The 16,287-nt window shown below is 40.5% G+C and overlaps 1 protein-coding gene across 1 annotated transcript in view; it reads right to left on the bottom strand.

The window, feature by feature from the left end:
* CBFB (core-binding factor subunit beta) overlaps nt 1-16,015 on the bottom strand; it is a 60,147-nt gene extending 44,132 nt beyond the window's left edge. Inside the window, exons 1-3 of the mRNA XM_007940233.2 lie at nt 15,938-16,015; nt 15,611-15,697; nt 10,592-10,708 (exon numbers count right to left, since the gene is read on the bottom strand). Coding sequence (XP_007938424.1) covers nt 10,592-10,708; nt 15,611-15,697; nt 15,938-16,015 — 282 coding nt within the window. The remainder of the gene's footprint in view (nt 1-10,591; nt 10,709-15,610; nt 15,698-15,937) is intronic.
* Between the last annotated feature and the right edge of the window lie 272 nt (nt 16,016-16,287).

Below are 16,287 nucleotides of genomic sequence, written 5' to 3'. Positions count from 1 at the left end.
ATATGTGAACTGCTGTATGAAAAGTGAATTTACTCTGTAAATCTTCACCCAAATCCTAATTAAAAAAAAAAAAGCTTGTGGGTGGCCATCTGAGATGCAACAACTGGTCTGTCTCTGTCCGGGGCAAAGAAGAATGAAGAAAAACAAAGACACATGGTAACAATTAGTCCAAGGGACTAGAAGACCATGCAATTCTTAGCCAATATGACCACAAGACCAGAAGAAATAGATGGTACCCAGCTACCACTGTCAACCATTCAGAAGGGGATCAATGCAGGAGATCCTGTATATAGCGGGAGAACAATGTGGAACAAAACTCAAAATCATAAAAAAAAAAAAAGACCAGGCTTGCTGGTCTGATAGAGGCTGGTGAGATTCCTGAGAATATGGCCCATAGTTATCCTTCAGGTCTGGAATTGAACTCACTCGTGTGGCTTCCATATCAGGTAGATACACTCCTTGGAGCAATCAATCTCAGAAGAACAGAAGAGTAGTGTTTGCAGAGGGAGATAACTCAGGGACAGCAGTGCATGAGAGGGAAGGATACACGGAAGAGGTAACTAACGGGAGGGAGTGGGAAGAGAGCTATTACACTGGAGAATTGCAGTCAATGTCATAAAACAAAAATGTGTATGAACTGCTGTATGGAAAATCAATTTGCTCTGTAAATTTCCACCCAAATCACACACACACACGAAAAGGCTCACAGCCTTGAAAAACCCAGTGTAGTTCTACCCTGCAACACATGGGGTCGCCATGAGTTGGAACCCACTCAAAAGCAACTGACACTAGTATCAGTTAAGACACTTTCCTTATTAAAACTCTTCTCACAAAAGGGCATTGGGGAGCCATCATCTGACCTCTAATTTCAGGAGGTGAAGAGAGAACCACCATCAGCATCAACGGCCCAAGAATGACTCTTATGAAGCATAAGTCAACCATGGTGCCACCCTCCAACCTTTTTACTGATTCTGACACTTCAACTATCCCTCCTACAGCACTCTACTTCTCTGCTGGGTTTGCTAATTCTATGCAATGGCCACAGAGAACTCAGACAATATTCATGATTATGAGGTTTATTAGGGAAGTAACAGGTTCGGGAATACTCAGGATATAATTCTTCGATCAAGTCAGCTTCCCCTCAGCCATGCCCAGAGACACACTTGTCTTTGGCCTTCTGCCCCTCAGCCTGGCCTCTTCTCTGCTTGGGCACGTACTACAAAGCTCTTTTAGCTCTGCTGATGAGTGCCCAGAGAAGCACCCTACCCTACCAGCAAGCCTCCTGCCAAAAGACACTCAGCTTTCTCACTCTGAGGCCAGGAAGCCCACTGCTCTGTCTCGTACCAGTCTCTTGTTCTGCTGCCTCTCCTGCTGTGGTTTCTCTGCAGCTGTCTCTTTCCTGGATTAAGGAAGTTCAGCACAGGGATCTCAGGCCCAAAGGACGCACTTCACTCCTGGGTTTTCTTTCTTGTTCATAGTTCATCCCCTTTTCCACCTCTGGGATGTCTCATATTAAGCCTAGTGAGATGGCAAAACTGACCAATTCCCAAGCTTGTGTTCTATACACCTTATTTGCACAGTCCCACCCCCACAAGAGTGGCATGTTTGGATTATTAACAAGCTATCCAATCCACTTAGTAGGCCACAAACACCTACCTCACATTTGTACAGTCCCGCCCAGTCATCTGGTGGGAGTCACAAAGACCATGCATGGCTAGAAGAACTATATTTAAGTAATTCACTGTATCACACTCTTGGTTTGAAAATACTCTACTTCTATAAACATAAGACAGAATGAATTAAAGGACTGATTTAGTTGAGCAAATTTCTTAACTCATAAAACTGTATCAAGAATAAATCAGGATATGGGGCTTATTTACTTTTTATGAGCATTCTAATTTTGTCTGAATTCACTGAACTTAAATAGTGTGGCAGCCAGCCTCTAAGATGGCCCCAGCTTCCTGATACTCAGGCCTATGTGTAATCCCTCCTCTCTCCTGTTGAGTGTGGGCCAGATTTAGTGACTGCCTTCTAATCAACAGAATTAAGACAAAGTGACTCAGAGAACAGGTCATAAAAGCAGGCCATATGTTCTTCTTTCTTAGACCATTTGTTGTAAGCGAAGCCATGTGGTGAGCCATCCTATGGAGTTTCCCACATGGCAAGGAACCAAAGCTTCCTGCCAGTAATCATGTGAATGAAGTTGGAAGCAGATCCTTCAGCTCCAGGCAAGTCTTCAGAGAATGCATAGTCTCAGCCAACAGCCTGACAACAATCTCATGCGACACCACCTAGCCAACAACTTCAGATTCCTAATCCTCAAAAACTGTGTAAGATAGGAACAAAACTCAAAATCATTAAAAAAAAAAAAAAAAGGGGGGGGGGTCAGGTTTGCTGGTCTGACACAGCCTGGTGGAACCCCTGAGACTATGGCCCCTAGCTGGCCTTCAGATTTGGAATTGAACCCACTTCTGTGGCTTCCAGACAAACAAAAGACAAGCATATGAGCTGAACATTTACATGAGGCAGATACACACACTCCTTGGAGAGATCGACCATGGGAGAATAGAAGGGCTGTATATGCAGAGCAACAGCTCAGGGGGCAGGAGCGGGATGTAGGGAAAAAGTAACGATGGGGAGGAAGTGGGAGGGGAGCTGTCTCATTGTGGGAGATTGCAGTCAATGTCATGGGACAAAGTGTATGTGAATTGCTGTATGGAAGATGAATTTGTTCCATAAACTTTCACCCAAATCACAATTAAAAAAAAAAAAAAAAAAAACTGCGTAAGTAATAGTTAATGTTTTAAGCTACTAAATTTTAAGGTAACTTGCTACATACAGCAATAGGTAACTAAAACAGATTTAATCAACCATTCAGAATAACAGAATTTCTATAAAGAATTAGTTATAATGCTATGCCTCCACTTCAGCGCAAATAAAATAGATTTTGTTGGTGCTAGAAAATTATTACTTTAATATAAAAAAATCTTCATAAACTGAAGTCAACTAAACATTTTTGATCATTCATACAACAATATTATTTTCTGAATGTAAAGAAAATGGCTTCAAAAATTCATTTTCTAGTTACATTTTATTCATGATAATTCATTCTCAAATCTGCCAAACACGGCAATCCAGAATTTTTTAAAAAAGAAACAAATATTCTACGAATCCATCCAATTAAATGAATTCTGCTCACCCCAAATAACTTTGATTTTATGTATGTCTCATGATGTACTTTTGAAAAATCAGCCAGTGATTTTTCACACCTCTACTCTGACATGCACAGGATGCCTTTAGTTGGCATCAACCTGACAATAACTAGTTGTGTTGTACATATACATACACATTAAAAAATCTTCAAAAGTTACACTAATTTGCCATTTCAATTTGATTATTCAAGTTACATAATGCACCAGACATATAGATCTCAAAATACTATTTTTAAAAAGCCTAGCTGCCATATGAGGTGAACATTTGCTTTGGGTGGATACACTCATGGGAGACCAGAGGGGCTGTTTGTGTGCAGGGAGATGGCTCCGGGGGCGGGAGCATGGAGGGAGGAACGCAGGGAGGAGGCAACTATGCAGAGAAGTGGGAGGGGAGCTGTTGCACTGTGGTAAATTGTAGTCCATATTGTGAGACAAGGTATGTATAGGCTGTTATATGGAGAGTGAATTTGCTCTGTGGACTTTTACCCAAATCACAATTGGGGGGGAATAAAGCCTAGCTGCAAATCAATATAACTTATTTCCTAAAGCTTTAAAGATTTCTAATAAAATTATAGATGAAACAGTTAATCTCTCCATTGGCATGTTATCAGTTAATGATTTATTTCTCCTTTTAAAAAAACATGAATATAACCTAGGAGCTTGGCAAAATGTTAACTAATTTGCTACAACAGAAAATAACTTCACAAACTGGAGTCTGGAAAAAAGACCAAGAAGTTCAATATACAGAGGCAATTATTAAAGATATGCAAAAAGATGGTCAAGAAAGACTGTTAAGAAAAAAGCAGGATAAGATCACAAGGCAGAGTAAAGCTTCTCTGAAGAAGATGGGGATACTACAAAAGGAGACCTAAAGAAAGGATGGCCAGACATATAGAAAATGAAACAAAAAAATCTGTAAAGCACTAGCAAAAACATGAAAAGACGCTCAACATCATTAGCCATCACAGAGATGCAAATCAACACCACGATGAGATACTTCTGGTGGCATAGTGCCTAAGTTATTTGACTGCTAACCAAAGGAGTGGCAGTTCAAACCCACCAGGAGAAAAGACAAGGTAGTCTGCTTCTGCGAAGATTTACAGCTTTGGAAATCCTATGGGGCAGTTTTACTCTGTCCTTTAGAGTCATCGTGAGTCAGAATCAACCCAACAACAATGGGTTTGGTTTGGGATATGGGATCAAATTGGTAACAGCAATTTGAAAGATTAGACAGAGACCTTAGGGGCAGTGAATTTATGTTAACAGGGGAGGTACAACTAACAAAAGAAAGGTGAGAATGGCCACATAACTCAGAAAATGTACTCAGTGTCACTAAACAGTACATGTAGAAACTGATGAATTGCTGTATGTTTTGTGTATATATTCTCAACAACAAAAAATAAAAACAATAAAGAAATAATTTTATGAATGACAGTTTTTACCAATAATGTCAAACATGGCAAAAGACACTAGTAGCCTAATTTATTATACCTATGTGCTAGATACCAATCCAAGTCACTTACATATTCATAATTTCTATTTCTCCAACAATCTTATAGATTAAGTTCTTCTATCACCTCCATTTTACAATGTAGAAACCAGTTCATGAACAGTATTATAATTTGTCAATGTTACAAAAGTAATGAGTGCCAAAGGTAGAAAGTTAAACCAGGTTACTCAGTTCAAATGTGTTTTTTTTCTTGTGGTGTAAAATAGTCAAGAATAAGAAAACATCTCTGCAAAAGAAGCCACACAAACGGCTAATAAGCATGTAAAAAGATGCTAAGCACCTTTACTCATCAAGGACATGCAAATAAAAACCACAATGAGATTCTATCACACACCTACCGTGATGGTCATATCAAAAAGACTGACAGTACCAAGTGGTAACAAGAAGGTGAAGCAGACGGAATTCTCATTCACTGCTGGGAGAAGTATTTAGCAGTTTCTTACAAAGTTTAACATACACTTACACAAAGCCTAGCAATCTTACTTCTAAGAATTTACCCAAGAGAAATGAAAACATATATACACATAAACTTAGTACATGAATGTTCATAGAGCTTAATAAATAGCCAAAATCTGGAAACAATCCAAATATCCCAAGGTGAACAGACAAATAAATTATAGTACACCTACTCCTCATTTATTGTTTATCTTGTAATCTGTTGTTTCATATTTATGACAACAGAAAAAAACTTACTATGTGACTATTTTCTACATTAACCTGAGTTTCCTCCCTGCATCCAGCTCCTAGCCTGCTGAGCCACCCCTGTCTATCAGGCTTACAGCTGAAGCAACCAGCTCTCTAGAAGGCTTTTTGTGGTCTCAGCCCTACCACCAGAGTCATTGTTGCAGCTCTTCACAAAAACAGGTGATTGAGGCAGATTTTGAGGGAACCCTTCTGAGAAGGGCCTGCTAGTAGCCAGAGGGGCCCAACAAGGGGTAGGTGTGGGAGGCTGCTTTTGCTGCTCCCCTCCACTCAACTGCCCTGGAGAGAAGGGTATCGGGGGTAATTTGGGGGCTAGGAGCTGCCGCAGAAGCTGCCTGCCCCTCCTCCTTTCCCGTTTTACTCCAGGTTACTGAGCTCCTCTTCCGAGCCGCTGTTAAGACTTCAGGCTCCCAGCCACAAATTCCAAGCCTCCAACACCAGCAGCATATTTCTGTTTTCTGTGGAGTCCTCTCCAGCATGTGGGGTGGCGGCAGCAGCAGCAGCAGCAGCTGGGGCTGCAGAGGGGGTGGCTGTGAGGGGCTTGAGTACAGAAAGCAACTTACATTAACAGTCTTGACCTCAGGCCCTGCCAGCTGCCTAAGCCCCAGAGCCGCCAGCTGCTAGTCCAGCCACCGAGCCCCAGATCCACTCAAGTAGCAGCCCTGACAGCAAGACCTTAGGGTCCAGAGCAAGTTGTGTCCAGAGGCACAGCAGTTCTCAAGGTCCAGGCTCTGGGACTGCCTGTGTATCCTCCTCCTCCAAGCAAAATGACAATTTTGCATGACAACATGGTCTTTGGAACCTAACTGTGTCAATAAGTAAGAAGGGGGTGTACTACAACCAGTATTAATAAAATGTAAATTTCCTGATGATTCCCCAGGCTTTTCTTCTGAGGCACTCTAGATAGATTTGAACCATCAACTTTTTGGTTAACAGCCTAGCACTTAACTGTCTGTACTACCCAGGGACTCTTTTTTTATATATGAAATTATCAAACAGTAAAATCTGAAAGATTTAAATCTATCCCCCTCTACCCTTCAAAGATTAGTTTGGTTTGTCAGCCACAAAAGATGAAACTTAATTTCATAAAATTAAAGAAAATAAAAAACTCTCCATTGTATAGACATAAGATTAGAAATCTTTTTTCCTAATACAACTTAATTTTTAAAATCTTTTAATTTCCTCAAAGGAATATTTAGAAAATTCTTAAAATCTACATCTAAAGTGATAGTCTATTCAGGACACTAAGAAAAGTAATTTAGCAAGTTGATAAAAACTGTATGTACATAAGCTACAAAGGAAAAGAAGAGAAATACTGAGTATAAAATGAGGTCAAATTTTTAAGAAATTTTTTTTTAAAGCCAACTTATACATTAAAAGATCAACCAATCTTGTGGAGCTCTGGAGGCTAGATGAACCCTTGAAATGATCGCCCTGAGATAACTTCAAACTTTAAACCAAAAATATTCCCTGAATCAACAAGACAGAAAATAACAAATGCTGGCGAGGTTGTGGAGAGATTGGGACTCTCATACACTGCTGGTGGGACTGTAAAATGGTACAACCATTGTGGAAAGCAGTATGGCGATTCCTTCAAAAGTTGGAAATACAAATACCATTTGACCCAACCATCCCATTACTAGGTATATACCCTAAAGAAGTGAGAGCCATAACAAGAACAGATATATGCACGCCGATGTTCATCGCAGCACTATTTACAATAGCCAAAACTTGGAAACAACCTAGATGTCCAACAACTGAGGAATGGATAACCAAACTTTGGTACATTCACACAATGGAATACTATGCAACGCTAAAGAATAATGTAGAATCTGCAGAACACCGCATAACGTGGATGAACTTGGAGGACATTATGCTGAGCGAAATAAGTCAGTCACAAAAGGACAAATATTGTATTAGTCCGTTATTGTAAAAATTAAGGAAATGTTTATATATTGGAGGACATTTTCTTTGTTGGTTACCAGGGGTGGGAGGGAAGGGGAGAGGAGGGAACGCTGTTAGATAGATAGAGATAAATATTGATTTGGGTGAAGAGAAGGGCAATGTACCAAATGTGAGTGACCAATATGGCAGCATTGAGGATGAGAAAGACAGAGAGAGTTACATGGGCAGTACAAACAACAAATATGAACCCCTTTGTAAATACAATACTGAGTTGTTAATGAAAGCAAACATGGGTATAGGGACGGATAGATAGGTGAACAAGCTAAACAATTATGTATGTCTAAATGCAGAGTGTATCCAAGATCATATACAGGGTTGGCAGACAATGGGCCTCTCGAAGAGTATGAAGGGATGGACACTGGGAGGAGGTAACTATGGGGAGGAAGTGGGAGGGGAGCTGCTGCATTGTAAATTTTGGTCAATGACATGAGACAAAGTATATGTGAACTGCTGTATGAAAAGTGAATTTACTCTGTAAATCTTCACCCAAATCCTAAAAAAAAAAAAAAAAATATTCCCTGAAGTCTTCTTAACACCAAATAACAGTTTACCTTAATTAGCAAAAAACATCTGTCTTCACAGAGAAGTACAAAAGAGGTACAGACAACAAAGATAAACACACATACAATGCTGCACTATCAGTGACAGCAAATATTAATCTACAGGTAGACAGATGGGTAGACATGCTGAACGATCAGCTATGTCTGGGCAAAAGGAAATATACCCATGAACATATACAAGTTTGGCAGATAGTATTTCTACATACGTATTCATATGTGCTGTGAGAATGTCCAGATAAATAGAACAGTGCACAAAGTTAGGATAACTTCTTAGACAAAGTTAATTACCCTGACAGAGTGAGTAACTCGTCAGACCTGTGGGCTCGGAACCATGGTCACGGGGGACATCAAGCTCAATTGGCATAACATGTTGTTATTGTTGTTATGTGCCGTCGAGTCAGTCCCAACTCATAGCGACCCCTCCTTGGGTTTCCAAGGCGGTATCATTACGGAAGTAGATTGCCCCACCTTCTGAGGAGTGGCTGGTGGATTTGAACCACCAGTCTTCTAGTTAGCAGTCAAGTGCCTTAGGCACTATCCTACCGGAGCTCCCTGGCATAACATAGTACACAAAAATATTGTTCTACATCCTACTTTGGTGAATAGTGACTGGGGTCTTAAAAGCTTTCAAGTGGTAATCTAGATGCAACAATGGGTCTCTGCTTGTCCAGAGCAAAGAAGGATGAAGAAAACTAAAGACGCATGGAAACAATTAGTCCAAGGTACTAGTGGGCCTTGCGAACCTCAGCCTGCATGACCGTGAGATGAGAACAACTAGATGGTGCCATGCTACCACTGTCAACTGTTTGGAAAAGGGTCAGTGCAGGAGACTTTTAGACAGAATGGGAGAACAATGTGGAACAAAACTCAAAATCATAAAAAAGACCTGCCTTACTGGTCTGATAGAGCCTGGTGAGACCCCCCAAGACCATGACTCCTAGTTGGCCTTCAGAAATGGAATTTAACTCACTTTCATGGTTTCTAGCCAAACAACAAGCATATAGGGTGAAGATTTACATCAGGTAGATACACTTCCTTAGAATGATCATGGGAGAAACAGTAAGGCAGTATTTGCACAGGAAAATTGAGCAGGAAAGAAGGACACAGGGAAGAGGTAAACCAAAGGGAGGAAGCGGGAAGAGAACTGTTACATGATGGGGACTACAATCAATGCCATGAAACAAATGTGCATGAACTGCTATATGGAAAATGAATTTGCTCCATAAACTTTCATCCAGATCACAATAAAAATTAAGGAAAAAAAATTGTCTGCACTCTTTTACAATCCATCTATATGGCATCCAAAGGAGTTCTGCTGGTGCAGCGGTGAAGGCATCTCAGCTGCTAACCAAAAGTTAGGCAGTTCAAACCTATCGTCCACTCCATGGGAGAAAGATGAGGCAGTCTGCTTTCCTAAAGATTTACAGCCTTGGAAACCCTAGGGGCCAGTTCTGTTCTGTCCTACAGAGTTGCTATGAGTCAGAATCCACTCGATGGCAGTGGGTATATGGGATCAAACTGACAACAGCAACTCATAAGATTAGATAGGAAATTTAGAGGGCAGCAAGTTTACGTTAATAGGGGAAAAACAACTTGGAAAGAAACGGGTGAGAACAGTTAGACAGCCCAAATAATGTAATCAACGTCACTGAATTACACATGTAGAAATTGTAGTCCTGCTGTGTATATTCAACAACAAAAATAAAACTATAAAGGAAAAAAATTTTAAAAGATCAACCCATCCAAGTTATTATTCATTAAAACTTCATCAAAATCACGTAATACATTTAACTCAGATTTTAATAGGGGTCTCAGCTTAAATATTTCCACCTACATTTTTTCTCTTGTCAACCTAAACTTCTACCATAGAAGTTTTTAAAACATTTCTTGGTTTTTCCATAAGCTTCTCCTCAAAACAGAACAACATCAACAACAACATTATTTCCAAGTTAAAGTTTCACATTGTTTTTCTCAAAATTTAATTTACTATATTGACAGAATTAAAGTCACTCATGAAATATTTCTAAATATTACTAAGTTTTAAGTTTACAGTCTTTTTTCATCTTCTTCTAAATCTCATCTTTTTGTAGCACTACACTTAAACAAGGTGCTCTGGTAGCACAGCACTAGTCTCTAACTAAAAAGCAGGCAGTTTAAACCCATCAGACACTCCATGGGAGTCAGATGAGGCAGTTTGCTTCCCTAAAGATTTACAGCCTTATAGATCCTACGGGCCAGTTAGTTATACTCTTTTCTATAGTAAGTATCACTATAAGGCAATTTGACAGTGGGCTTGTATTTTTGTTTTATAGTCAAAGCACATTTTAGTAAACATAAAAAACACATCAATATTTTAAAAGAATTAAGTTATAAATATTACACATAAGCACACTATTTCCTTTAAGGGCTAAAATATTCCATGGTGAATTGTCATACATGAAATTAATAATGGAGCAAAATAAAAAAAAGCTTGACAATGATTTTAAAAAACTGTATTACACCTTGATAACACAGAATGAAAACAAATCTAATCACATACCTGTATAATGAGCCCTATGGTCACTTTATTAAAATGTACACCTTGAGATAATCTCTAATGAAACAATCCACAGTATTTCAAATTGCAAAGAAATGATTCCTACCTTGCCTACTTCTCTTTCTAAGTCGACATACTCCCGGCTAGGTGTTTGTCGTTGTTCTCCCTGCCAGCTGGCCGGAAAAAACTGGAGAGACAGATTGGTTCCTGTGGCCACAAAAGCCTTTTAGAAAAATCAATACAAACAGGATCAGGAGCAGGACATTACATAAATTATGCAGGCAGTCATTTATTTTTACATCAGTTTATGTCTAAAGCCAGGCAGCACAGAGAATACTTAAAAGTAAAAAACATGTGCTCATCATTTTTCTAAAGTATTAAGTTACAAACATCTGATTCCATTTTGAGGACATTTTCCATTGGCTGCTTAAATATAAAATCAGACATGGAATCAATACTTTCTTTCAGGTCATTTTTTGCTGATGTTAGGATTGCTCATTGCTGATGTCTCACCAGAAGCTACCATCTCTGCATTTAAAAACTCCTATTTTTAAGTAAGAAAATCTCTGAAGAACTAGACCTTGAATTTTAAAGCATATCACAACTGAAAGCTGTAGAAATGAGACAATTTAGTTCCTGATTGCCCCTGCTCTAAGAAACACCATGCTCTAAACTCCACTAAAAAATACACTTGGGACTCTATCTCCTGCAATAAATCACTTATTATCATGTGACAGTACCTTTCATCTAAAACCCTGGATAATTCAAATATATGCATTTTCTAAAATATGACTTTAAGAGAACTGGATCTGACTACAACCAAAGAGAAAAGTGTTCATTTAATATTTATAAGATATGGATGACACAGCTCAACAGACAGAACAATCTAAAACCATTTCAATAAAGTGTCATGCTATGTAGTCCTTGGGCAATTTAATTCTGTATTAATGCCCCCCCCCACATAAAAAAAAATAAAGAAAACTGCCTCTGTTCTGGAGGGAAGTCCAGAAATAATTAAGTTAGAAAAAAAAAAAGACTTTTGAAAATACATTTTTATTTGTTTCCAAGCACAGTCTTCATCTCAAAGCAAGGGGTTCACATTTTGAGCAGTTTATTGAAAGCCATCAGCTGGTTCAGCTATCTCCCAGTTCCCTCCAACCTTTACTTGCACTTTTAGCTTAAGTTTAAATATCAATCAAGTGAGGTGAAATAAATCAACAAAAGCACCACTAGCAAATGAAATACACAGACTCTAGAGGCAACTGTCCAGTCTGTGTGACTTGGGGCAAATTAATTAACCTCTCTATGCCTTAGTTTCTTCACAATTTAGATTTGTAAAATGCTGAGAACAGTACTCACTGAGTAAACGCTATTTAAGTGTCTTCTAAATTAAGTAAGAAATCACTTTAAATTTGATAAGAGAGCCAAGTTTTTCAGCCCCAACTAATGACATTCTCAGAGCAGAATGGTGGCAGATAAGCAAGAGATGCAGCCCATAAATGACTGTCCTGTGCCAAGAGTCCTTAGCTGCTAACAAAGCCTCCCTGACCAGTGTACCCCAAACAGCTCTGTGCTAAGGAAAGACAGTCTGCAGATTTCATTACCTCACCTCCTGTCTCAATGCCAACCTCGGAAGAGATTTCCTGCTTCATCACTTTATGTCCATTATCTCACCAAGATTTCTCTGAAACAGGCATAGTAAAAACAGATCGCTCTCAAAGAGCAGTGCCTAAACTTAGTTGACCTCAGAATTCCTTTTTAAAAACAATGGAATGTCTACATATACTAAGAGTTGAGGAGATTTGGTTCCAAAAACTAAAAATGCTCAACTGTTATAATGTCTATACCTACAATTTCCAGATTGTCCCAACTATATTTTACAGGCTTCATAATTAATAAAACTGTTTATCTTGTGCCAATCCAACATATCTTTTACCATCCAATTTTCAGGATTAAAAAATATACTAGCTTTTACTATCTCACAGTAGAGACACCATGTCTTTCATACAAATTTTTTTTTTCTTTCATTACTCATTAGTGTTAAAGGCATCTCCAATACTCTTGCTATTATAAGAACATGTAAGAGGAATAAATCAGGTTCTACCAAATAGATTTTACCTCTCACAGCCTCTGAGGCTGTAATAAAGAGTCTAAGTTTTTTTTTTTACAGTTAAGGAGAGATGAGCATCATAACCTTTAACATGCTTTCACACCTATGTATAAAATAAATTCTTCATAAATGTCACTTACATGTTAAAGAGATGTTCAAGGAAAAAAAGGACAGTTAGGAAGGAAATGGGTTGGGAATTGTTTTGGGAACCATGGCTATTCTTACCATATAGGACTACTGTCAGAGTAGAGGCATAAAAACACCACTCTCCAAAAACCTATTTTCCACAGTCAAATAAATAGAAGCCACAGCCTGTTAGTCAGTCATAGGATAAATTTCAGGCATTAAGCACCCAATAAATCTAAATAATCAAGTACCTATCACACAAAAGGCATTATGCAAAGTACCTTCAAGGAAGGGAGAAATACCTACACATATAGATAGATAGATGTACACTTTTGTGAATATATTAAGAACCACTGAACAATACACTTTAAAGGGATATATTTTATGGTGTAAGTCACATTGTATCTCGATAAAAAAATAAACTGTCTATAAAGGAAGTAGATGAGTAATTTTTCATATATATATATATATATATATATATACACACACACACACACACACACACACAGTTCTGTGGTCTCCACCCTCTAGGAACTAATAATCCTATAATTTAAATGCAGGTAGAAAGAGAGGAAACGGTGAAATTCCTCCCCAGATACAAATAATTACATCATTCAACAAATTAAAATGTGTTGTCTTAAATGCAAATCTTACACAGAATTCAACCTACCTTCTTTAATCTCTAATACTTGTCAGAAATAAAGAACTTATTAAAATCTGTAGGATTAGATATTCAGAAAGGGGAGAATGTGTAGAGTATCTGACTCACCCCTGGAAAGAAATCTGTAACAAATATAAACATCCATAACACTGCTATAATATTGTCGCAACATTATAAAACACCAATTCAGATACACTGTGTATCAAATTATGCCCTTAATTCATAAGGACAAGCAGAAAATCTAAAATGACAGAAAATACCCAATAGCTATGTTTTACTAGGTTTCTAATATATCTGTTAAAAAATACCAAGAGTACTTCGTATCCCACCTTTTACAATTACATCAATCACCTCCAGGAAATCCATTAGTCAAGTACACCATCCACCTTTTGCAAAATGAAATCCAGGCAGAGGATGATACAGTGACTAGACCAACCAGATTGTTCCCCCACTCAGTGTCTTACACATTTGAATCATGTAACTCAAGAAACTTGGGCAGCAGCTAAGAGCTGGAGATTTCTTTCCTAACAGGCTTTTTTTTTTTTTTTTTTCATTTTTTTTTTTTTTAATTAGGATTTGGGTGAAGATTTACAGAGTAAATTCACTTTTCATACAGCAGTTCACATATACTTTGTCTCATGTCATTGACCAAAATTTACAATGCAGCAGCTCCCCACCCACTTCCTCCCCATAGTTACCTCCTCCCAGTGTCCATCCCTTCATACTCTTCTGCACCCTGAGCTATCTCCCTGTGCATAAGCAGCCCTTCCTTCTCCCATGATTGTTCTCTCCAGGGCGTGTGTCTACTTGAGGTAAATGCCTAACAGGCTTTTGTTGTTGTTGTTGTTATTTGCCATCGAGCCCCTACTCATAGCGACCCCTCCTTGGGTTTCCCAGGCAGTATCACTACAGAAGCAGATTGCCCATCTTCCTTCGGTGGAGTGGCTGGTGGGTTTGAACCGCCAGCCTTCTGGTCAGCAGTCAAGTGCTTTAGGCACTTAGTAAACAAAAATATTCCAGAGATTCTCAGTACCCATAATACAATTCTAGAAAGTCTTCATTTTAAACATCAAAATTCTTTAAAAATAAACTGATTTGGTGAGGAGCTCTGAAATTAGACAGTGATCATGGTGATGATGGCACACCTTTATGAATATATTACGAACCACTGAACCATACATTTTAGAGGGGTATATTTTATGGCATGTGACTTATATCTGAACAAAAAATAAACTGTCTATAAAGGAAGTAGGAGCAGTAATTTTTCTAATATATCTTCTTACTGTTAACCCATCCCAAACTGTATTACAGCTTCAAGTCTTTACAAATGCCATGGGCTCAAATCACAGAGTACATTACTATAGGATTCCAGAGTAGAATGCAAACCTTTTTTTTTTTTAAATACCCTCTTTTCTTTAGTTTTTCCTACTGACTCTTCGGCTTCATCATCCCCTCTCTTCATGAGCACCTCCGACAGGACAAACCAAAAGATGAGAGGAAATAAGACACTTGGAATTTTTTCAAAATAACGTTTGGTGGAAGCAAGACAGAGCTACCACACACACACAAACCAAGATCAACTGTGGTTTTTGCATATCCACCTAACTCTTTAGGAACTGCTGCACTTAAAGGGGTATGTTTCTCAGGTTTGAAAAGAGAAAACCGTGGTTTCTTTCTCACCCTCCAAAGGCTTCCCGTCCTAAGAAAGACAGCACGCTTTACAGCTAACTGATGGAGATTTATTCTCACTACCCTGGGAGAAAAGGTGGCTTCATGCATATATTTACCAACAACTCTAACTTCTAAGAAGCAAACTACCGCCTAGTAGCCAGAACCCTGAATGAAGCCCAATTCATTTTTCGCTAATGTGTGCTTTCTTCCCACCAATAATAATACCCTGAGCCCTTCATCAGAGCCACAGCCTGTACGATGCCCTTTCCTTGTGTAATTTGGTTCCGACTTGAGTTTTCCTCGTGGTAATGCGTTCGCAGATTCTTGTCTGGGAAACATAAGCCACCCACAGAGGCGACAAGGAAAGCGCCTCTTCGCGAAGACGCGGCCCGCCAAGGTTTAGTTTCGCATTTTGAATCCCGAGTAGGAAGTGAGAGGCGCCCGCTCAGTTCCGGGAGCCGCGGCGTCGGCGGCGCGGTCCGAAGCCGGCCTGGGCCGCGCAACAAGTGAGCCGCGCGCGCTCCGGTCGCCCGCGCGCCCAGGCCCCAGAGACTTACGATTTCCGAGCGGCCGTCGCGGCAGGCATTCTGGAAGCGCGTCTGGCGCTCCTCGTGGGGCCGGTCCCTGAAGCCCGTGTACTTAATCTGCAAGGCAAAGACGGCCCGAAATCAGAAGCCAAATCCGCGGCGTCGCCCGCACGCCTGCCCACCCCGCGCGGCGCCGATAAGGGCAAGCAGAGTCTGCGCGCAGACGGCTGCCCGGGCGAGATTGCCCCTGTGCGGACGAGGCGGCCTGGGGCACCGGCGGGCCGCGCTGCTCAAACTTTTCTCCGCCCGGGCCCACTCGGGGCGCACTGCGGCCTCCGCGCTGCCCGCCCGCCTCACCTCACACTCGCGGCTCAGCTTCCTGAAGAACTCCTCGTTCTCGAACTTGCTTCTCTGGTCTGGCACGACGCGCGGCATCTTCCCGCCCTGAAGCCGCGCCGGCCGGCCGGACTCAAGGCTTGTGCGGGCACCAGCTAGCCGGCTCCGCGATGACCGAATGACCGCCCACCCGCGACGCCCTGACTCCCTATTCCCTTTGTTTCAGGCGCCCGCCCGCCCGCGTGGGCTCCCGCTCCGGGGAGTCTAAGGCGCCGCAGCCCGCTCGAGCCCAGCCCACGTCGCCGCTGCCGCCTCAGCCGTTGCCTACCGCCCGCGCAGAGCCAGTTCTCGCCGCCCCCAGCCGCCGCCGC

This window comes from Orycteropus afer, unplaced genomic scaffold, assembly GCF_000298275.1.
Source record: "Orycteropus afer afer isolate SDZICR_OR568_19922 unplaced genomic scaffold, OryAfe1.0 scaffold00067, whole genome shotgun sequence".
NCBI lineage: Eukaryota > Metazoa > Chordata > Mammalia > Tubulidentata > Orycteropodidae > Orycteropus > Orycteropus afer.
This window is presented reverse-complemented; position numbering and strand designations above follow the sequence as displayed.